The sequence below is a fragment of the Engraulis encrasicolus genome, chromosome 17 (genome assembly GCF_034702125.1).
Source record: "Engraulis encrasicolus isolate BLACKSEA-1 chromosome 17, IST_EnEncr_1.0, whole genome shotgun sequence".
NCBI lineage: Eukaryota > Metazoa > Chordata > Actinopteri > Clupeiformes > Engraulidae > Engraulis > Engraulis encrasicolus.
This window is the reverse complement of record NC_085873.1, coordinates 37,350,357-37,374,532: the sequence shown is the minus strand read 5'-3', so window position 1 is coordinate 37,374,532 and position 24,176 is coordinate 37,350,357. Positions and strand designations below refer to the sequence as shown.

The 24,176-nt window shown below is 43.3% G+C and overlaps 2 protein-coding genes across 3 annotated transcripts in view; one reads left to right on the top strand and one right to left on the bottom strand.

Moving 5' to 3' along the window:
- tanc2b (tetratricopeptide repeat, ankyrin repeat and coiled-coil containing 2b) overlaps positions 1-24,176 on the top strand; it is a 226,036-nt gene that overhangs the window by 163,472 nt on the left and 38,388 nt on the right. The window contains exons 12-17 of the mRNA XM_063220958.1: positions 15,099-15,377; positions 18,006-18,149; positions 19,760-19,944; positions 22,225-22,333; positions 22,594-22,716; positions 23,571-23,807. Coding sequence (XP_063077028.1) covers positions 15,099-15,377; positions 18,006-18,149; positions 19,760-19,944; positions 22,225-22,333; positions 22,594-22,716; positions 23,571-23,807 — 1,077 coding nt within the window. The remainder of the gene's footprint in view (positions 1-15,098; positions 15,378-18,005; positions 18,150-19,759; positions 19,945-22,224; positions 22,334-22,593; positions 22,717-23,570; positions 23,808-24,176) is intronic.
- LOC134466840 (zinc finger protein 180-like) lies at positions 1,164-10,883 on the bottom strand. Of its 2 annotated transcripts, none has more exons than XM_063220724.1 (2): positions 10,362-10,843; positions 1,164-2,569 (listed from the first exon to the last, which is right to left on the bottom strand). In XM_063220724.1, exons 1-2 carry the CDS (start codon positions 10,660-10,662, stop codon positions 1,875-1,877), a joined length of 996 nt encoding a protein of 331 aa, XP_063076794.1. In that variant the 5' UTR covers positions 10,663-10,843; the 3' UTR covers positions 1,164-1,874. The 2 variants fall into 2 exon arrangements, 1 of the variants encoding a protein (XP_063076794.1); XR_010038422.1 differs by lacking the exon at positions 1,164-2,569 and adding an exon at positions 5,456-5,751 and having other exon boundaries at positions 10,362-10,883.

The window sequence follows — 24,176 nt, the reverse complement described above, 5'->3', positions numbered from 1 at the left end:
TGCAGTCTTTTGACTACAGGTGATGACCAAGCTCTTGCCACTTGATGACATTTCCTTACAGGCACTCCAGTCCTTTTTAAGATACCCGCCTTCTACTTATGCTATTTTTCATTTGGCTCCTGCTGGGTTGCCAACCGCCCCTTGAAATACAGAATCGTCCCGTATTTAGGGATAAAGGTACTGTACAGTTTCCGTAATGAGCAGAAATGGGAGGTTAACATGAGTTAAAATGCAGGAATTAACATTTAAGAAATGCACCATTTTCTACGGGATGACCCTAAGACCCCCCACCTGCCTCGATGAAGTGTCCCATATTTTTTCCATCAACAGTTGGCAACCCTAGCTGATGCTTTCCTGTTGGATGTGCGTGTCGTGTAGTAGTCCTCAACCATTCTGCCCTACCAAGGCAAAGTGCAGTAACTACATATTTTGTCAAAATTGAGTTTAGACTGAAAATGGTCATTACACCCCCTTTATCTTGTTACAAAACATTATGGTCAAAATGTGTCCCATTTTAGAGATATTGCTTTGTCAAATGTGCAGTAACTACAGTATACAACCTAACACCAAGACTTTGAATTAGAGTTCTCAACGGGCCTGAAAATGTCAACCCGACCCTACCCGGCCCGTGGCTTTTAAAGCCCGAGCCCGATGTTACCCGACACATCACTAGAATTATCTAACCGAGCCCGGCCCGAGGCCCGAAGTCGGGGGTCGAGTTTCCCCACGTTATCCTATGGAGAATGACGGGTTGTGGTGGGTCTTTAAGGGCACTTATGTGCAGTAAATTGCATAGGCCTAACCCACTTAAAAACCTAGTGAAAAGATATTTTCCACAATAGAAACATGAAATGGGGAAACGTTCTTGCTATTTAAGCAGAATCATCCACAGCGCGATTTCAATAGCCTCTTCAGGGCAACAACAATCTATCCACCTTTTGTTTTGACTTCTAAATGTAGGCTTACTACATTTCCACCCCGTGTATCTGATTAAATGTAGGCTACGTGAAGTTGCCGCTCCCTCCTTGTTTGTTCATATGCGTGGATGAGATGGAAAGCCTGGCTGTGCCAAACATTGTTTAAAAGTTTCATAAAATTTTGGTCGGCACACAAGGTTTTGGACATACTGATTTCTAGTGGCACCTGGGCTACGGTTGGTAACTTTCCATAATATAGGTGCTTTTCTTTCCAGTATTTCTTTGGAAGTGGTTATGTATCCAAATTCAAATGCCAAATGCTGTGGGTGCTAGCCCCATAGCAAGATTATCTTCTAGTCAACCTGAATTTACAAGATGGCATCATACAAGTAAGAAAACACACCGACGTCGACCGCCTATTGTGTTTGTGCGTGCTGTCTTTGCAAGTTAACATGTTCTGTGGCAGCGGCAGATTGCGGCAATTCAGGAGATGTAACTTCCCAATCTAAGAAGATGGATATTAAACAGAGACATCCCCTTTAGCCCTGCAAGAAATATTTAAAAGTCCAATATTTTTTCAGAAATCCAGTATTAAAATCCATAATATTATTGACAGACTCAAGAAGCAAAATACAATTCCAAAATATATGCAATACCTAAATTATTGTAACGTGACTGTAAACTACACTCTGAGCAAACATTCCAGATGCAAGAACTTTATAATGCACATTCATGAATAGATCGTTTGAAAGTAATGGTTGTCAAATACATGCCTTCTTGTCACACCTCAAGGACTCTGTGACATTCTCCCAGAAGTGTAATAACATATAATGTATACTAAACATGGCTACATAATTGAGTTACAAATAACATGAATGAGCGATACATGTTAAAATATTGTCAACATATAAAATGCCAAAGTGGCAATATGAATGCATCAAACACTAAAAAACCCTTTTACATTTTTGCATGAATTCTCTTGTGTTTTACAAGACCACTGCTACATGTAAAGCCCTTTCCACATGTACTACAATGGTAAGGCTTTTCCCCAGTATGGATTCTCTGATGTGTTGCAAGATAATCTTTACTAGTAAAGCCCTTTCCACATGTAGGACACAGAAAAGGTTTTTCTCCAGCATGGGTTCTCTGATGTCTCACAAGATTACTTTGACACGTAAAGGCCTTTCCACATGTAGTGCAATGGTAAGGTTTTACCCCAGTATGAGTTCTTTCATGCTGTACAAGTTGACATTTTTGAGTAAATCCCTTTTCGCATGTGGAACACTTATGAGGTTTTTCCCCAGTATGGATTCTCTGGTGGTTAACAAGACCATATTGACTTGTAAAGTCCTTGCCACATGTAGTACACTGGTAAGGTTTTTCCCCAGTATGGGTTATCTGATGTTGTTCAAGATGATGTCGAGTTGTATGGGCCTTTCCACATGTACCACACTGGTAAGGGTTTTCCCCAGTATGGATTCTCTGATGAATTCTTAGAACATATTTGTTCACAAAGTCCTTTCCACAAAGCCTGCACTGCCATGCACCCTCTGGCTTGCTGGATCTAGGGTGCGTTACTGGATGATTTGGTTTTGTAGAGGTCTTTCCACAAATGGTATGCTGGTATGGATTTTCACCATCATGGCGTTCACCTGAGTATACAACAGGACATATTATGAAAAATGTCTTCAATTCAATTAAAACAGGGTACCTCAAAACACTTTTTCAAACCCAAGTTAACACATTCACTACCAAGTCACGTAAAAGTACGTTTTACCCATGCGTTGGCTCCCAAACCGTACAATTACGTTTTTATGTTTCTTTTTTATTGGATTCTGTATCTACACATTCTAATGCACATTCTGTGTGATTTTTGTAATAATGTGATGAACAGAACTGACATAGATGAAAACACCTACAAAGTCAAAACTCCTACAAAGTCAGGATCTGGATATTTCATCATCTGTGCATTTTATTAGTAGCCTATTTGAGTTTTATTATAGCCAGTCAAACTACTTTCTGGTCACGTCACGTCTCGAGTTACTTACTGAGCTGGAGAATCAAAACATACTTGCCTTGCTAGCTAGTCTATTCCTATACATATGATGGAAGGATTAGGAGTTTTGCTGCCATCAAGATAGGTGTAAAATGGAAGGTTGTAATGAAAAACAGCATGCAACACAGCAGGAAGTAACCTACTTTTGGGTGAGTACTTTGGCACGTCTACTTTTATCTACAGAACGAAAACTGCCTGTCAATTGACATTAGCCAGCTAGCATTTCAGATGCTCTGAACTGCCTGACCAGGGGCCTCATTTATAACGGGTGCGTACGCACAAAAGACTGCGCACGCCAAGTTCACCGCAAGGTTTGGTATTTATAGAAAAAGAACCTGGCAGTAAACATGCGCAGCTCCATGCATAGTTTGACCCATGCGTAAGCACTAAACAAAAGACCAAACGCGGAAAGCGTGACCTCGGGAGGTAGCTGGAAGAACGACCCGAAATTGGTTGAAGAAAAAAAAAATCAAAGGTCACGTGTCACGATAGCCACTTTAACATTATTTAATCCAGTTCGCAACGAAAACGCGGTTGTTTGTTGTTTGGTAATGGTGGAAAATAACAAGTAGGTCTACCTGGCCTATCCATAGCCACATGCATGTAATAGACGCTTCAAATTGTACGTTTATGATAGGCCTACGTCACATTTGGAAATACCCTACATTAGGCCTATATTAACAATAACCACGGACCTTTCCATTATCGGGCTATAATCGTATCGGTAGGCTATAAAGTGTTCCGAGTCTTAAGCCAGTTGCAGAATCATCTGCTCAAGTCCCAAGTGCATCTGTAATGTTTGATTTTCTCAGCCATACAAGGCAAGCGCAAGTGCCAATGGACAGCTTCGTTTCTCTTGTTGCATGTCATTTCTTTTCCATGCGGTTATTCGTCATCAAAGCAGATGTGTGCATTTGACAGCTGGTCTCACTGATAATGTACGTTTATAATACACACATTTACTGTAATAAATACAGACTAGAAAATGCCCATATGTCATGCTGTCTGTGGATATGTCGATCGACAGTTGGGGCGTCGCTTTGAACTGAAAGCAGACAGCTGCGCGCAGTGACCAACGGCAATTGTTGAAAAAAGTTTAAACCCGGTGCATATGAGGTGCGATGAGACAGCGAATAGATTTTCTACCGGTGAATTTCACATGGGGACATGCCATGTGAGATGTTTCCTTGACGCAGCTATTTTTCCCTTTGTTCACAACTCAATTAATACTAGCCTACATGTCCATGACTTGGCAGGTTCATGTCCATGCCATCCTTATTTTATGTATTTTTTTACTTCTGGTATAGCGTGATTTTTGTCAACATAACCATCCACATGCTGCAATTCAAGGTTTTTATTTTTGTAGCCTAGCCTACGACTTCCCAAACTTAACCGCTCCACTTTGCCCAACGTTCTCTAGGCCTATCTAATAAAACTGTTCCACATGTGGTAAATAGGCTATCGCGTCTGCTTTCCGCACGCCGTCCACAGATATAAATATTCATTTTGGGCGTTTCACTGAATATTCATAGATAATTATGGGTGTGTCCACAGGTGCGCACATTTGCCGCAACTTCAGAGTCAGTTGGGATTTATAAAGGGAAGTCGACGTGGAACGTGCGTGCGCCATGCTTTATGAATCTGAATATTTTCTTGCGCACGCACATCCTGAGTTTCGTGCGTGCGCCATCTTTTGGCGCATTCCTTCCGCAAAGTTTTATAAATGAGGCCCCAGGTGATTTTTTTTTTTTTGCATGAAAATTGTTTACTTGGAAGCTACAGAGTTGTTCTTTGGGCGTGAAAATGCATTTAGACCCGCAATTTAAACGTGGAGAGTCAGAGCGCACCCTTGACAAAAAAGGCTTTATCTCAGTTCGAATGTTGAAAATCTCTATTTTTACCTAAACCAGTGCTCGCTTAAAGGGACACTCCACCCATTTTGCATTAGGCTTTCCATTGCTAGACACCCAGTCATACTTTTGAATGGTGTTGCAAAAATCTCTCAATTCCCCCTGAGATAGGAGAAATCCGCATTCACCTGTTAACACTTCCTCCGTCAATGATGTAAAAATCGTCATTTTGCATCATTGGCAGAGGGAGTGAAAGAGAGGTGGATTTCTGTTGAGACTACAAGCCTTTTTCCCCACCCTTTCAACCCTGCCCATAGGGGGTTGGACCTAATGCTCTAACAGACCTATCACAGATCAGTGTCCCAGTGCTTTTGAAATCACTAGCAATGAGGCTCCAGTGAGCAGTGTTGCTAGATTGGGCTGTTTCCCGCCCAATTGGGCTGCTTGGGATGGCTGTCTGCGGATAAAAATGGCATTTTGCAGGAAAACTCGCCCAATCTTTCCCATAGACATCAATAGAATTGGACAAGATTTATTGCTTCCAGGCAGGTTTTGAGCATTTTTTGGGCTGGCACTGCCAGTAAGTCACTGGCATAGCTGGAAAGGAGAAGCGGGAGCACACTGCAGCTCATTTTTCAAGACTTTATTTTGTGCACACACCCGAGCAACGTTTCGGTGTTGCCACACCTTCTTCAGAGTCAAATGATAGCAAGAGAGAGACACACCAGTGATGGTACAAGGAGATAAGTCAGGCTCGTTGTTTTCCGGTATCCCGTTGACGTCAGGTGAACGCCCCTTTAGGAGACCATCCGAGTTTGAGAGTGAATTACGCCTCTAGAGTGCATTTGTGGGATTGAATCCTTGGATGACAGTTCAGATTTCGGATGTCAAAATGCAAATTGACGTGTGTCCTCCTCGACACTTCCACCTTGAAATAAAACAAAGGGGTGAAATAGGTTTGTGTTGTGTGTCTTATTCATTGCACATCATCCAAAGACGGAACACAAGTGTGTTTCACTTGTGTTCATCATTTGACTCTGAAGAAGGTGTAGCAACACCGAAACGTTGGTCGCGTGTGTGCACAAAAAAGTCTTGAAAACTAAGCAGCAGTGTGCTCCAGCTTCTCCTATCCAGTGATGTCTGTCCCACTGTGATGCACCTGCAAGCAGGGTTGCCAGATGAGGCTGATGTCTTCCAGCCCAAAAAATGCTCAATACCCGCCAAGAAGCTCAAAATCCCGCCCAAATCTGCTGATTTCTATGGCTAAAATTGGGCAGGTTTTCTGTCATGTCATTTTTACCCGCACACGGCCATCCTAAGCAGCCCAATTGGGCGGTAAACAGCCCAATCTGGCAACACTGCCTGCAAGCTGAGTGAGGGATGATTCATAGAGTCCCAAGTAACTGGGTGTGGCCTGTGGAACTTGAGCATTGCCGTGCATTATGGGGATTGTTGTCACAAATCCACAAGCACTAAAAAGACATTTTCTGAATTTTCTTGGCCAAGAAGGCACCAAATTAGAAATGTATGCTACTATTCTACTATATATATGACCCACTTTCAATACAATATTCATGTCTCCACCGGTGGAATGCCCCTTTAAAGTGAAATAACTTCGGAATGGAATAAGCTAGAAACAAACCGTAAAAATATACAGACAGTTGAGTTGTTGAGCTTTAGAACAAGCTCTGACATCCAGATGTGGCGAAACGCAGCCACCAGCATCAAGCCCTGGCAACGGCGGCAAAATGCAATCACCAATGGAACCACAACCTTCCCGGAACGACGAAACATCATCTCCATCTCCCAGACTGAGATTTCCAGCAACTATGGCGAGACTACTCCCCTTTGCCAGATCTACCTTTTCTACCCCCAGACATTCCTACCAAGCCTCCTATGCGGATATTTCTCAAGGTCAACCTCATTATACCCCAAAATCTGAAAGAATACTTCCATCCACGACTGCACCCAAAAAAGGCAGAGCCCCACCACCACCTGTCTGTGCTCTGGAGTACAATAGTATCAGTGATGATGACCTTGTTGAAAGCACAGTCTGATATCAACTGGGTCCCTACCCACATAGTAACAGCGGTTTTGAAAATAAGCAGATAAGGGGACCCGTGGACAATCTTATTCCAGTTCTAACAACCAAGCAAAGCCTCTTCAGGACACGTAGGCCTATACATTACCCCAAGAAGGCAAACATGGAATACCTCAGTGCTGTCCCAAAAAAACTCACTCAAAATACCACAGTGGAAATGCCTCCAATGCTCAATGTTAAATTAGCTTTACAGAATGCCAGGTCTCTAAGGAACAAGCCTTTTATTGTCAATGAGTTTATCTGTACCCACAACCTTGATTTTTTATTTTTAACTGAAACATGGCTGGAAAAATCCACTAGTTCTATCACACTTATAGAAGCAACCCCGCCTCACTTTCATTTCATTAGTACAGAAAGGCAGAATAAACAGGGAGGGGGGATAGCAATTATTTTCAAGGCACTGTTTCAATGTCAAAAGACAGCACTAGGTGAATTTTCATCTTTTGAATACTTAGCTGCAGTTCTAAAATGTTCTTCCGACATACTGTTATTAACTATCTACAGACCTCCAAGACTTTCTGCACCACTCTTCTTAGAGGAATTTGGTGAGCTGTTGTCGAATGTTTGTGTGGACTATGATAGCCTTTTTATAACAGGCGACTTCAATTTTCACGTAAACGACTTAGAGAATGTCTATGCTAAGGAATTTTTAAGTCTTATTGACATTTTTAGCCTTACACAGCATGTAACAGGACCAACACACAACCAAGGTCACACTCTAGACCTAATAATAACAAAAGGCCTCAATGCTTGTGCTAGTGTCAAAGACTATGGCTTTTCTGACCATTACTGCATTTTTTTCTGATGTTTCTATGTACCCTCATGTTCAAAGGGAATCTGTTACAGTCAAAAAACGTATAATCAACTGTGAGACAGCCTCACTCTTTCAGCAAGCACTTTCAGAGATCCAAAGTCAAACTTCAGAGAATGCAGATGATCTCATGGTTAATTTTAATGCAAGGATGACCCATATTATGGATGTTATTGCCCCCGAAAAAATCAAAACAGTGGGACATAAAAAAGCCCCTTGGAGAATGAATCCCACAGTTATATTGCTAAAGCAAGAATGCAGGAGGGCTGAAAGACAGTGGCGTAAATCCAAACTTGAAGTCCACTACCAAATCTATAAACACACACTCTCGAAATACAACCAAGAAATTTCTAAAGCTAGACAATCTTTTTTCTCTGACATCATTAACAGAAATATTAATAATGCACGCGTCCTGTTTGGCACTGTGGAAAAGCTAGCAAGGCCCCCAAATCAAATGCCCTCTGAGTTCCTCTCAGTCAGCAAATGCAATGAGTTTGCATCCTTTTTCAAAGGTAAGATTGAAAAAATACGTACAAACATACTCACACATGTGCAACCGACCCAAGATTCGGACCAACTTGTTACGGTGAAGTTAAATCCTAACCTCATGAGAAATTTTAATTTAGTTGATGTGGACATTCTTAATAGAACGGTACAAAGTCTTAGCTCCTCTACATCTGACTTAGATATTCTACCAACAGCCTTCTTCAAATCCATCTTACACCTAATATCACCAGATGTACTTCAGATCATCAACACCTCACTACAAACAGGCATATTCCCAGGCTGTCTGAAAGAAGCAGTTGTGAAACCCTTACTGAAAAAGAACAACCTGGATGCACTGGTACTAAACAACTATAGGCCCATATCCAATCTACCATTTATGGGTAAAATAATAGAGAAAATTGTTTTTAACCAATTAACTGCCTTTTTAATGTCTAATAGCTATTTTGATAAGTTTCAATCTGGTTTCCGTGCCTACCACAGCACTGAAACAGCTCTTATCAAAGTTATGAATGACATAAGATTGAATTCTGATGCTGGCAAATCATCCGTCTTGGTACTTCTTGATTTGAGTGCTGCTTTCGATACAGTTAATCATTCTATACTACTACATAGACTGGAACACTGGGTTGGTTTTACGGGCATAGTGATCGACTGGTTAAAATCGTACTTACAACAAAGAAGTTTTTTTGTCGCCATTGGAAGACATACTTCATCACCAATGTCTCTGGATTGTGGGGTCCCCCAGGGCTCCATTCTGGGACCACTACTGTTCAATCTGTATATGTTGCCACTGGGACACATTATCGAGAATAACTCCATAAATTACCATAGCTATGCGGATGATACCCAGCTCTACTTATCTATTTCCCCCAATGACTACACCCCCCTTGAATCACTCTATCATTGCATGGACCAAATTAACAAATGGATGTCTCACAATTTCCTCCAGCTGAACACAGAAAAAACTGAAGTAATATATTTTGGGGAAAAGAGAGGAGAGACAAAAGATTGCTACTATCCTTGAAACGAAGGGACTGAAACCAAGGGAAACAGTTAAAAAATCTTGGGGTCCTCATTGACAGTGACCTAAATTTCAACAGTCACATGAAAGCTATTACTAAGTCTGCATTCTATCACATAAAAAACGTCTCTAAATTTAGGGGCCTGATGTCTAAACATGATCTGGAGAAGCTAATACATGCCTTCATTTCTAGTAAAGTCGATTACTGTAACAGTCTGTTTACTGGCCTCCCAAATAAGACCATTAAACAGCTTCAACTGGTACAAAATGCAGCTGCAAGGGTTCTTACAAAGACAAGGAAGTTTGACCACATTACTCCAATTTTAAGATCGCTGCATTGGCTCCCAGTAAGCTACAGAATTGATTTTAAGGCAATGCTACTTGTATTTAAATCATTAAATGGAATGGGACCCACATATCTACTGGATATGTTTCAGCTGTATGCACCGGCCAGGTCACTAAGGTCAACGGAGAAGAATTTGCTGGTGATTCCAAAAGTCAAAACAAAATGTGGAGAGGCAGCCTTTAGCTTCTATGCTTCAAAGCTTTGGAACCAGCTTCCAGATGACGTAAAAAATGCACCCACTATTGATAGCTTTAAATCTAGACTCAAGACAAAGCTGTTCTCAGATGCTTTCTTAAATTATTGAATGAAAAGACGGTAAAATAAGAGAAGTAAATTAGTAAAATAAGAATTGTTTTTCAAGGTTTTATGTTTATTTATGTTTTATTTTATTATTATTTTTACCTTATGTTTTATCTTAATGTTTTAAATGTTTTTTGACTCTAATTCATTTCCCTGTTTTCCTTTCATTTACATTTGTTAACTTTGTGAAGCACATTGAGTTGCACCTGTGTATGAAATGCGCTATATAAATAAACTTGCCTTGCCTTGCCTTGCCTTGACATGTGTCTGTGGGTTGAAGACAAAATATTCGCAGGGTGTTCAAAAAATGACATAAAACAATGAAATTGGCTGGGAGTCTACGTCTAAATTCTAAAAAAAAAAAACAGCTGGTATTGAATGTGTTAATACATTTACACAATATCCCATTGGGTACATGTACAACTTTGAATGTCTTTTAGGTTCCAACTTACCTGCAGTAGATACATCATCTCCATTTGCATATGGCAAGCCATAAACGTCTTGTTCTCCATTTACATATGGCAAGCCATAGACGTCTTGTTCCTGTTTCCCATGTGACTCTCCAAACTCTTCAAGGAAAGAATCAAATTCTTCCTTTGGAATCACCTTCAAAGACATGCCCAAATCTTCTTCCCCCTGAATTCCATGTGGCAAACACACTTCCTCCTTGCAGGATGGCGTAGCATTATCTCTGTTCTTGACTGGAAGAAAATCATAAATGTCCCCCTCTTCTTTAATCTCCTTCACAGACATGACGAATCAAGATGAAAGACTTTGAAGATTCTCATTCACCGATCTTATGGTAGTTTTTACACTAACATTGTAACCAACAGGAACACTGTTTGAATCATTTTGGTATATCCAAGACTCTCCTTCCATTCTGTCTTTTGACTGTAGAGCCAGGAGCTTTATCTCTTGTCCACTAGAGGTGGAGCTGCAGACCACTCCCCCTCATTAGTTGGCTAAAAGTTCATGTGGCTGAAGGTGTGAATTTCAGGAAGAATTGTTGTGGTCACAGCATCCAGACAATGGATTTGGTTTTGGTATTGATGAAGAGGCCTTCACACATTTTCAGTTAAAGCATACACAGCACTGGTAAAGGTCTTTCTTGTGCAAGTTTTTTTTTTTTTTTACCTGAGGTGAAATATTTGGGTTTTTTAATACCAAGGGCTATTATTATCATATTTTGAGAGTGTTCATTTCCAGTCTGGGACCGGCCATACTATTTGTGAAGCTGCGCAAAGTTCCTCTCCTAATCTGGCCAGGCAAGCTATTCTGCTAAGATAGGGAAGCCAACAATATTGAGCACTTTCTATGTCTCTCTGGGGCATACTTAAGGCAATGATGCACTAGTTCAGTTTGCAGGTGTGAATGCGGTCTACACTCACCGTCCACTTCATTAGGAACACCTCTGTAGTGCTGGGTTGAACCCTCTTTTGCCATCAGAACTGCCTGCAACAATACTCGGGTAGGCTGTGGCATTCCAACAAAGATAAATTGGTACTAATTGGCCCAAATTGTGCTAGGAAAATATCCTTATGCCATTTTATCCCCAGCCTGAAACGTTGATGTAAGGCACGGTTGACCCATGTTTTCATGTTGTTGACGCCAAATTCTGACCATTCCACCTGAGTGTTGCAGTAAGTATGCAGACTCATCAGACCAGCCAACATTTTACCGATCTTCTGGTGTAATTTATGGTGAGCCTGTCCAAATCATTGCTTCATTTTCCTGTTCTTAGCTGACAGGCACCAAATGTGGTTTTCTGCTGCTATAGCCCATTTGCCTCAAGATTTGATGTGCTCAGGGATTCTCTTATGCATACCTCGGTTGTACTGAGTGGGTTATTTGACACACTGTGCAGGAAATGGTCAAAAAAGCTACTGCAACTATGCTGCTCATTGAAACTGGGCTGCCTATTTCCAAGTTTGATCTTTACATGAAAGTTTACTAAGTAATAAACAAATATTTTCTAGTATGGTCCAAGTACAGTCATTTTTGCAGCTAAAAATGGCTATTTTTGGACATTCAAAATGGCGGACCATGGAGAAGATCCCCCTTTTCATGTATGAAAAGTGTAGCTTTTCCAGTCATAATGAATACTTAGAATTTGATGGTGGTGGTAAGTATTCATGAAAAAGATAACATTAGTGAATGGGCAGCATGTATTCTGGAAATAAACAACTAAAAATCTCACACAGTGTCCCTTTTAATGTTACCTTTGTATTAGCTCAAACCAGTCTGGCCATTTTCCTCTGACCTCTGCCATCAACAAGGCATTTTTGCCCACAGAATCACTGCTCACTGCATTTTTTTTTTAATTTATTAATTTTTTTTAACAATTTTTGAAAACACCAGAGATGGTTGTGTGCGAATATCCCAGTAGATCAATATTTTCTGAAATACTCAAATCAAGCCCTTTCGGCTTGACAGCCATGCCGTGTTCAAAGTCATTATTTTAAATAACCTTTCTTCCCCATTATGATGCTCGGTTTGAACTGCATCTGATTATCTCGACCATGTCTACGCGCACAAATGCATTGAGTTGCCACAATGTGATTGGCTGATCAAGAAATTGCCTCAGTGAGCAGTTGTAACAGGTGTTCCTAATCTAGTGGCCGGTGAGTGTAGTTGATTAAATCTCACACAGTACACTGGTACAATAGGAAGTCTGTTGTGAAATATCAGTTAAAATATCAGTTAAAGCACACAGGTATCATCCCTTTTACGTCACACACTGCAAAAAATGAAATCTTAGCAAGCTTATTTTTCTAGTTCAATCTAAAAAAAAAAACACACCTAATGACTAGTTCTTCTAACTGGAATTTAGAACTAGAAATTAGACTAGTTATACTTGTTTTACAGCATTTATCTATGGGGCAAGATATTTTTACTTGACTAGATTATTTTACTTGTTTCAAGCAAACATTGCTTACAACAAGTAAAAAAATATCACGGATTAAAAATATCTTGTCCCATGGACAAATGTTAAAAAATAAGTATTTAGTCTAATTTTTAGTTCTAAATTTCAGTTAAAAGTAATAGTTAGGTGGTTTTTACTTAAATAAGATTGAACTAGAAAAATAAGCTTGCTAAGATTGCATTTTTTTGCAGTGCATCTATTTGCATTTCCACAATCAGCTCTACTCGGAATTAGCGGGCCAGTTGTCTTCAACTATCCAGACATTCCAGGGGCATTTATCACCTGTATGTAGACAATGGCAGCCATTACACCATCAGGTGAATGGCCGATTACCTCAGCATTATCACCTCTAGTAGGTTTCACACCCTCAGCTTGATGTGTGTGGCCATTGGCTGCATTTTATGGTATGGCGTTGTGAGATGAAGTGACCCTCAGCTTGATGTTTGTGGCCATTGGCTGCATTTTATGGTATGGTGTTGTGAGATGAAGTGACCCTCAGATTTCTCCATACAATTGAGGAAAGACTCCACAAGAACACATTTGCACATTTTCTTTAAAAAGTACAAAAGAAATGAAATAGTTCAATCCTTTGGACAAGAAATTGAAAGAGGAAAGCATTGTAAAAGAAAAGGCATGTAAGACCAGAAACATTGCAATGTGAATGTGCCTCACTAAACAAAGCAATTGATAGTTTATGCATTTATTGTTTATGTTTTATTATTTTTTGAGGCATTCGGTTTTATACTCTCCATGTACTGTTTTCATGGAAATGTATTCACAAAACAATCACACAACTGTAATTTCCCCGTAATTTACCAGTTTAAAGTTGTAATTGGTTCAGTTTAACATTGTCCCAATCTGTAATGGTCATTTTTACCACATACCACATATTGAAAAAAATGCTATTAACATCAATTGGATGCATGGAAGTCTTCAAGGAATTGCGAGGGTTGTTCAACAGTTGTCATTGTTATAAGGACAGCACACTGCTAAGGCTTGTCCTAGTATGGTTTCTCTGATCTTTTACAATTCTACATCGGAAGGCGTATCACTTTCTGCATGAATTGCACTGCCATGCTTTTTATCCAGTGTGTGTTCTCTGGTGAATCCCCCGAGACTCCTGCTGGGAAAGCACCTGTCCACATGCAGGGCCGGGTTAAAGCACAGGCTAGATATGGCTGCAGCCTAGGGCCCCCCACCTGCCAGGGGCCCCCTGGTTGCCCAAAAGTGTAAAATAAAAATGCAGAGTTGGAACAAGATGCAATCCTGAAAAATAGATCCACTGTGTTGAGAACAGTTGGCAGACATGTTGTCCTGAATTTGTAGCTCGTAATTATGACACCGTGATTTTTCACGAATTTTGCCTGCTGGGGGGCCCCCACAGCAACCTGTAGCCTAGGGGCCCCCTGTCATGTTAATCCGGCCCAGTCCACATGTAATACACTGATGTGGCTTCTCCTCGGCACAAAATTCTCTGATGAATATGGGAACCCCTGCCATTCCACCGTACTGTATTTCCTTTAATGTTGTTGACCCCATAGACGACATAGAGAGTTACATTACACACACACACACACACACACACACACACACACACACACACACACACACACACACACACACACACATACACAAACACACAACACACACGTACACACGTACATACACACACACACACACACACACACACACACATTTGCATACACACATACACATTTGCACACACACACACACACACACACACACACACACACACACACACACACACACACACACACACATACACATTTACACATGCACACACACACACACACACACACACACACAGATACACATTTACATATGCACACACACACACACACACACACACACACACACACACACACACACACACACACACACACACACACACACACACACACACACACACACACACACACATACACATTTACATATGCAAAAACACACACACATACACACACACACACTCTAACTAACTAATGCACCGTACCCATTTCATATCCTGACCTCCTCACCTCACCCAGGAGATCACCAAGCCCCTGCCCTTCCACCGCATCTCCCTGGACGCGCTGGACGACACACACACACACACACACACACACACACACACACACACACACACACACACACACACACACACACACACACACACACACACACACACACACACACACACACACACACTCTAACTAACTAACTAATGCACCGTACCCATTTCATATCCTGACCTCCTCACCTCACCCAGGAGATCACCAAGCCCCTGCCCTTCCACCGCATCTCGCTGGACGCGCTGGACGACAACGACGCCATCGACGGCGACCTGCAGAGCTACATCCTGCACCGCATCCACAGCAGCCCCGAGATCCAGAGCAACATCTCGCTGAACGGCAAGATGGACAACGCCGCCTTCTCCAAGCTCAGCGCGCACCTCAAGGCCCTGAGCCGAGGCTCCTACCTCTACCTGAAGCTGACCTTCGACCTGATCGAGAAGGGCTACTTGGTGCTCAAGAGCTCCAGTTACAAGGTGAGATGTTATGGAAACATACACGCACGCACGCATTCATCATGCATACACACACACACACACACACACACACACACACACACACACACACACACACACACACACACACACACACACACACACACACACAAAGCTCACCTTTGACCTGGGGACCATTCCATCAACGGCGGTAACCCCAAATCCGAGCTCAAGTCTGTAAACTACGCTATTTTTAGACAGAGATCCGTTCCATCAGCCTTGCTAACCTGAAACTCAGCTGAGTTGCCACGGTAATTTATGCTCCAACTCTAACCTGGTAGCTCCCAAGTTAAACACCAGGCTAAATGAATCAGTGTTGCAAAAAAAAGAACCTGTAGGAAACAATGTCACAGTGGGCACGTTCCGCTTAATTCCCGCCATCATGTTACGAGATCTAAGCGAACCAGTCACTCGATTTTAATAGTCTATGATGTGATAATGCCAGTAAAAACTACAATAGTTACCATTGTCTTTCATTTCGGGGGATTTCTGATAACTAGCACATTTTAAAAAACTTTTATAGTGTTGATTTACTACTATGATGCTGAACAATTCCTTCTACATAGCCGAAGACGTGAGTGGCCCAGTGGACAGGTGCGCTGCTTAATATGTGGTCGCCCCGGGTTCAAGTCTTGTATGGCGACAGGTTATGGAAACTTCAAAACATTGGCTATTTTTGCCTATTCTCTCCTTTGATGTCGCTTTGTGGCTGCCTTCATTTGCTATCAAGCAATAGGCCTACAGTTAAATGTAGGCCTAGACCTTAACATTTTACAGCATAGGCAATAAAAAAACGTCTTCAGAACCACCTTGCAGACGCCGACGCTTGAGTTTGCATTGCAATGATTCAATAAATGATCTCTGCCGTTTTAGTTTTATTTAATCCGAAAACAAATTCTTCTGAAAGATAAAATTAAAACACCTTAGATGATACAAGCATTTTATTTTTACGCATTGAAATGGTGGCATTCGAGGTTTGGACGAGACTCTCCCTTTGATGATTGAGTTATGATCTGTCATTGCGCACGGTGGGGTTTGAACACGGGCCTCTCTATTGGAATGCGGTTACGTTACCGCTCACCTACAAATGATCGCATCATCTGACTGATAAAGACTTGATTTGACAAGGCATGCCCCAGTCTACAACATGATTGCATTTTCGACAATCGTTGATATGGACCCCTGTACACCGTGCACGAGCGCAACACCAGCTCTGATAAGCGCGGCTGAAGTGAAACTAGCCAAGGCGCAGCTGATCTTCATTGGTGGAAAGGTGTCAGAAGCCACCGTTAATTGAAACTCGGCTTTTGCGCGTAAGCGTTGCTGAATTCAGCGCCAATGATGGAATGGTCCCCTGATCGAGAAGGGCTACCTGGTGCTCAAAAGCTCCAGTTACAAGGTCAGATGTTATGGAAGCATGCACGCACGCACACATTCATCATGCATACACACACACACACACACACACACACACACACACACACACACACACACACACACACACACACACACACACACACACACACACACACACACACACACACACACACACACACACACACACACACAAAGCTCATCTGTGACCTGATTGAGAAGGGCTACCTGGTGCTCAAAAGCTCCAGTTACAAGGTGAGATGTTATGGAAACATGCACGCACGCATGCACGCACGCACGCACACACACACACACACACACACACACACACACACACACACACGTAATGATTTAAGGTAATGCGCAGGCAAATATGGCCGAAATATTAATATGATATGCTATCCGAGATGGGTTTTTTTTATCTTAAAGGGACACTGTGTGAGATTTTTTGTTGTTTATTTCCAGAATTCATGCTGCCCATTCACTAATGTTACCTTTTTCATGAATACTTACCACCACCATCAATTTCTAAGTATTCATTATGACTGGAAAAATTGCACTTTTCATACATGAAAAGGGGGATCTTCTCCATGGTCCGCCATTTTGAATTTCCAAAAATAGCCATTTTTAGCTGCAAACATGACTGTACTTGGACCATACTAATAGAAAATATTTGTTTATTACTTCGTAAACTTTCATGTAAAGGTCATTTTTGGCAATAGGCTGCTCAGTTTCAATGAGCAGCATAGTTGCAGCACCTTTTTTGACCATTTCCTGCAGTGTACCTTTAAAAGCACTTTTGTATTTTGGACATATTATATTAGCACTTTAAAGTGGACATAAACTATGCAGTGTTGTTGTTGATCCATGCACAATGTTGTTGCCTTATCTGGCTCTTAATGAATGATACATTTGTTACTATATATAGCACTCCGCTTTTCATGGTACTGAAAGGTGCTTGTGTTGATTGATTGATTGACAGGTGGTTCCGTATTCAACGCACTTTTAAAACACGCTGAAAAGATATTGCGACAGTACTGAAAACTAAGCCTCTGGTTTAAGGTTGTTGTTTTTTTGCGATGTTAACAATGCGGCCCACTTGAGGTCACATGGGCTGTATGCGGCCCCTGAACCAAAATGAGTTAGACACCCCTGCTCTTGAATCTTACATCTTGTGTTGATTGATTGATTGATTGATTGATTGATTGATTGATTGATTGATTGATTGATTGACAGGTGGTTCCAGTAAACCTGGCGGAGGTGTACCTTCTGCAGTGCAACATGAGGTTCCCCACGCAGTCGTCATTCGAGAGGGCTCTACCCCTGCTCAACGTGGCGCTGGCATCCCTACACCCGCTATCGGACGAGCAGATATACCAGGTACACACACACACACACACACACACACACACACACACACACACACACACACACACACACACACACACACACCCTCTCTACCCCTGCTCAACGTGGCACTGTCATCTCATCCCTACACCCGCTATCGGACGAGCAGATATACCAGGTACACACACACACACACACACACACACACACACACACACACACACGCACGCGCACACACCCTCTCTACCTAGGGTGACCAGATGTCCCGAAAAATTCGGGACAGTCCCGAAATCTAAGCGTTTGTCCCGAATCCCGAATCTGACTGTGCATGTCCCGAAATTTCGACTTGCCTAATAATAACGTTTTAACCAGGTACACATCTCAAACTATTTGCTACTGTCGCCTGTGCCCCCGAGAGGCTGCTTGCGCAGCCCCAAATGTGTGAAGTGGCTGCGTGCCACCCTAGCAATGTATCTTTCTGACATTCTAATTCCATTCGATTGCAACAGTAAGCGCGAGCAATGACCGGCGTGAATTTTCACTTTCATTGACAAAATGACAGTAGCGACATGGCAGATGAAGAACCCCACCATGCGAGTAAAACCCCGAAGCGACAGTGCAGGTAGAGGAAAGAGTGGGGAGGGGAACTATTCATGGATTACCAATTCATTGACAGATGAATCGAAAGGCTTTCTGTAAACTGTGAAGAAAAGTTTGGCGTTTCTCACGGAGGAGACGGATATGGAAGTGCATGCTAGTAGTCTAAACAACACGGTAGGCTGAAACCCACAACAATACAAAGAAACACGCTGGTGTCTTCTTTCGTTAAACAAGATGACACAGTGGATGATAAAGTTTGCTGCTGAGATAACATCTGTATTTCTGTGTCACGCTGCTCAAATTTGTCAGTCTGTGGCTGGTTTTTACTTTTAATTCTAACATAATAGACCGTCTCTGATTTTACACCGTTCTGTCAGCGTGCATCCTCAAAATGATTAGGCTATTGTTTATTTTTTGACGTTCGAAGTTCAGGCGCAAGTGCACGCGCCCCCCCCCCCCCCCCACACAAAAAAAAAAGCGTCCCGAATTTCAGCAAACCTCATCTGGTCACCCTACCTGCTCAACGTGGCACTGTCATCTCATCTCTACACCTGCTATCGGACGAGCAGATATACCAGGTACACACACACACACACACACACACACACACACACACACACACACACACACACACACACACACACACACACACACACACACACACACACACCCTCTCTACCCTTGCTCAACTTGGCATTGCCATCTCTACACCCGCTATCGGACGAGCAGATATACCAGGTACACACACACACACACACACACACACACACCCTCTCTGCCCCTGCTCAATGTGGCACTGGCATTTTTACATCCGCTATCGGATGAGCAGATATACCAGGTACACATACACACACACGCATGCACGCACACACACGTTTACCTAGCATTACAGTTGTCGTGGGCACGTAGCCTAATTCTGTTGCTGATTGTGACGCCCAGCTAGGCGGATTAACTCCAAGTAGTATGCACTGGGGCGATTCGTAAACTCCCGTAGTGTGCAAGGTGATCCTTAAACCGACTCTGATTCCGATCTTGATTCCCAGGCGATAAACTCGGGCAGTGTGCGCGGCCCTCTGGACTGGGAGGACTTCCAGCAGCGGATGGACAACCTGTCGGTGTTCCTGGTGCGGCGGCGGGACGGCACGCGCATGTTCGTGCACCCTTCCTTCAGAGAGTGGCTCATATGGAGGGAGGACGGGGAGAAGACCAAGTTCCTCTGTGATCCCAGGTATGGTGGATAAGATAAGGTCAAGTTTGTTTTATACCAGGTAAGCACACACACACACACCCTCTCTACATCTGCTCAACGTGGCATTGGCATTGGATGAGCAGATATACCAGGTACACACACACACACGTACGTACATACACACACCCGCGCGCTCCTTCAGGGAGTGGCTCATATGGAGGGAGGACGGGGAGAAGACCAAGTTCCTCTGTGATCCCAGGTATGGATTTTTTTTTTAAAGGGGCTTTTATGCCTTTATTTGATAGGACAGTCTGAGATGGTGACAGGAAGCGAGTGGGATAGAGAGACATGGTGGGATCGGGAAATGACCCCGGCCGGACTCGAGCCGAGGTCCCAGTGGGCATGCAAGCCCAAATGTGGGGGGGGCTTAGTGCGCTGCGCCACAGCGCCCCCCAATGCCAGGTATAAGTAGCCAGGCCGTGCCCTCCTAGTGATGCAACACCTTCCCAAAATGTTGCTAGTCAAGTCAAGAGCAATGCAACACCTTCCCAAAACGTTGCTAGTCAAATCAAGAGTAGTGGTGTCAACAATAATCGATTCGGCGATCCAATCCAATGCGGGGCATGGACGATCCAGGATCGATGCGGCAAGTTCCAGGATCGATGCGCCATTTTTTTTAAGTTTCAATTACCTCCGTGGAAATTTCGAGAGCAAATGAATGTTAAATTAGATAAAAGTACTTCAACCTGATCCAGAAAACAGCCAATAAATTGTTGCTCAGTATCTGACGACTTGTTTTGCCTCATCATGGCTGATGAAACATTTGCTTTGCTTTCAGTAGAAATGTAATGCATTGTAGAATTGAATCGGATCGGATCGAATCACATAGAATCAAATCGAATCGGATCGCTACCTCCCGAATCGTGATCGAATCGGAGCATGAGGGCAGTGTCAATCCACAGTCAAGAGCAATGCAAGTAATTTCTGAGCTCCCGGGAACTTCTCCCACTTTGTCGGGAAGCGAACAACTATTAGCAAACCGAGGGAGGCGGGTCAGCCATGCCATTTGGGAAATGATCATTCTTATGTACTTGGTCAGACCAAGTCTCGAAGAGATTTGAAAGTCGATGATAATCAGACTAATGGATAAGATAAGGTCAAGGTTTTTTATTATTATTATTTCAGATATGTTTTTGGGCTGTAATGCCAAGGAGAGTTTGACAGGGAAATGAGTGGGAGAGAGAGGGAGGGGAAGGATCGACGAGCGAACCTGCTAAGAACACTTTCCCAGATACGTGACCCTAGGTATAGGAAAGGGAGGGACGAGGTATTGTTAAGCAGTGTACTGTAGTTTGCCATGTGCTGTAATCTAAAATCAGCAATGGGAATCACTTTTACCGCCAGAAAATAATGGCCGTCATGGGTAAGCGGTTAGGGCGTCAGACTTGCATCTCAAAGGTTGCCGGTTTGACTCCCGACCCGCCTGGTTAGTGGGAGGAGTAATTAACCAGTGCTCTCCCCCATCCTCCTCCATGACTGAGGTAGCCTGAGCATGGCACCGTCCAGCCGCACTGCTCCCTTTCGGGCAACATTTGGGGCTGCCCCCTTGCACGGGTGAAGCATAAATGCAATTTTGTAGTGTGCAGTGAACGCTTGTGTGCTGTGGAGTGCTGTGTCATAATGACAATGGGAGTTGGAGTTTCGCTTTCTTTGAAAATGGGAGTCACTTTTGCTGTACCCTCTTTGCTGCCTGAACTTGGCCGTCTTCTCCAAGTCGTGTTGGATGAAAGCCTCCGCTTAGAGTAATTCAATTGTTTCCCTTCTCGAACCTTTTCAACACTTTGATAAGCACAGTAGAAGAAATATAGAAATGTATTGTGTCAACCATTATTCTGTTGAAGTTTATTGTGTGATGAAGTGGTCCACACACTGGGCATGTAGCTCCAAAAATATAAACTTTATTTCATTTTTATAAACGGCAACGTTTCGATCCAATAGTGGGATCTTCCTTAGGTGAAGGTTGAAGTTTATTGAAAAACTGTTTTATTTTATTGCATGTGATAAAGTTTGGTTGAAAAATGTAGTCTATGAAATGGAATTACATTATTCTTCTCTTATCCAAACTGACGCACAATGCACTGCAATAATGTCTTCATCTCTTCTCTGTCACTTGTTACCACTGTCCCCCCCCTCTTTCTCCCTCCCTCTCTCTCTCTCTCTCTCTCTCTCTCTCTCTCTCTCTCTCTCTCTCTCTCTCTCTCTCTCTCTCTCTCTCTCTCTCTTTCTTTCTCTCTCTCTCTCCCTCCCTCTCTCTCTCAGGAATGGCCATACTCTGCTAGCCTTCTGGTTCTCTCGCCAAGAGAACAAGCTGAATCGACAGCAGACAATTGAGCTGGGGCACCACATACTCAAAGCACACATATTTAAGGTAAAGACACACACACACACACACACACACACACACACACACACACACACACACACACACACACACACACACACACACACACACACACACACACACACACACACACACACACACACACACACACACACACACACACACACACACACACACACACACACACACACACACACACACACAGGGACTCTCTAGGTTCAAAGCATATACGTACAGTATCTTGAAGACGATTGTAACACGTGGTAATGATATGTGTTGTCTTACAGGGCCTGAGCAAAAAGGTCGGGGTCTCCTCGTCCATCCTGCAGGGGCTATGGGTTTCGTACAGCACAGAGGGGTTGTCTACTGCACTCTCATCACTACGCAACCTCTACACACCCAATATAAAGGTATCTCTCTCCCTCTCTCTCTCTCTCTCTCTCTCTCTCTCTCTCTCTCTCTCTCTCTCTCTCTCTCTCTCTCTCTCTCTCTCTTTCACACCACACAAACACAATATAAAGTGCCCTCTCTGTCTCTCTCACTCACTCACTCACTCACTCACTCACTCACTCACACGCTCTCTCTCTCTCTCTCTCTCTCTCTCTCTCTCTCTCTCTCTCTCTCTCTCTCTCTCTCTCTCTCTCTCTCTCTGTACTGTCTCTGTGTGTATCTGAAAATGTCTGCCTGTATCTTGTGTGTATCCTTACTTCAGGTGTCTCGACTGCTGATATTGGGCGGTGTGTGTGTATGTCTGTATCTGTTTTTGTTTGTGTGTTTGTGTCTCTGTGTCTGTGTGTGTGTACTGTCTGTGTGTGTCTGACCATGTCTGTCTGTATCTTGTGTGTATCCTACCTCAGGTGTCTCTCTCTCTCTGTCTCTGTCTCTGTCTCTGTCTCTCTCGCTCTCTCTGTACTGTCTGTGTGTGTGTGTGTCTGACCATGTCTGTCTGTCTCCTGTATCTCCTTATCTCAGGTGTCTCTCTGTCTCTCTGTCTCTCTGTCTCTCTGTCTCTCTATCTCTCTCTATCTCTCTCTCTCTCTCTCTCTCTCTGTACTGTCTGTGTGTGTGTGTGACCATGTCTGTCTGTCTCTCCTGTATCTCCTTACCTCAGGTGTCTCGGCTACTGATATTGGGCGGGGTGTGTGTATGTCTGTATCTGTTTCTGTTTGTGTGTGTGTCTCTGTGTCTGTGCGTGCGTGTGTGTGTGTACTGTCTGTGTGTGTCTGACCATGTCTCTCTGTCTCTCTGTATCTCCTCACCTCAGGTGTCTCGGCTGCTGATGCTGGGCGGTGCCAACGTGAACTACCGTACGGAGGTGCTGAGCAACGCGCCCGTGCTGTGCGTGCACTGCCACCTGGGCTACGCCGACATGGTGGGGCTCCTGCTGGAGTACGGGGCGGCCGTGGACGCGCCCTCCCAGACCGGGCTCACCCCTCTGGGCTACGCCTCCGCAGCGGGACACCTGAGCATCGTCACCGCACTGTGCAGACGCAAGGCTAAGGTGGGTGGGTGTTGGCTGAAGGGTCCATGGGAACTTAGAGTAGAGTAGAGTAACTTTATTGATCCCCAGGGGGAAATTCAGGTATCCAGTAGCTTACATAAATACACAAATACACAAATGCCCACATGGACATTTCAAGACACAAATAACGCAGGAATAGTCAGGGAGGGGAAAATAAAATAAAATAGTAAAGATAAAAATTTGAAAAATAGGTGCCCTGGGGCCGATCTGGGGCCCTCAAAAGTCATTCTTTAAACACGTCATGGCACTGTGCAGACGCAAGGCTAAGGTGGGTGGGTGTGGGTGTGTGTTGGTGGGTCAAAGACGTCCAAAAAGGAATCGTCATTCAGTGTAACGGATACCTTCTGC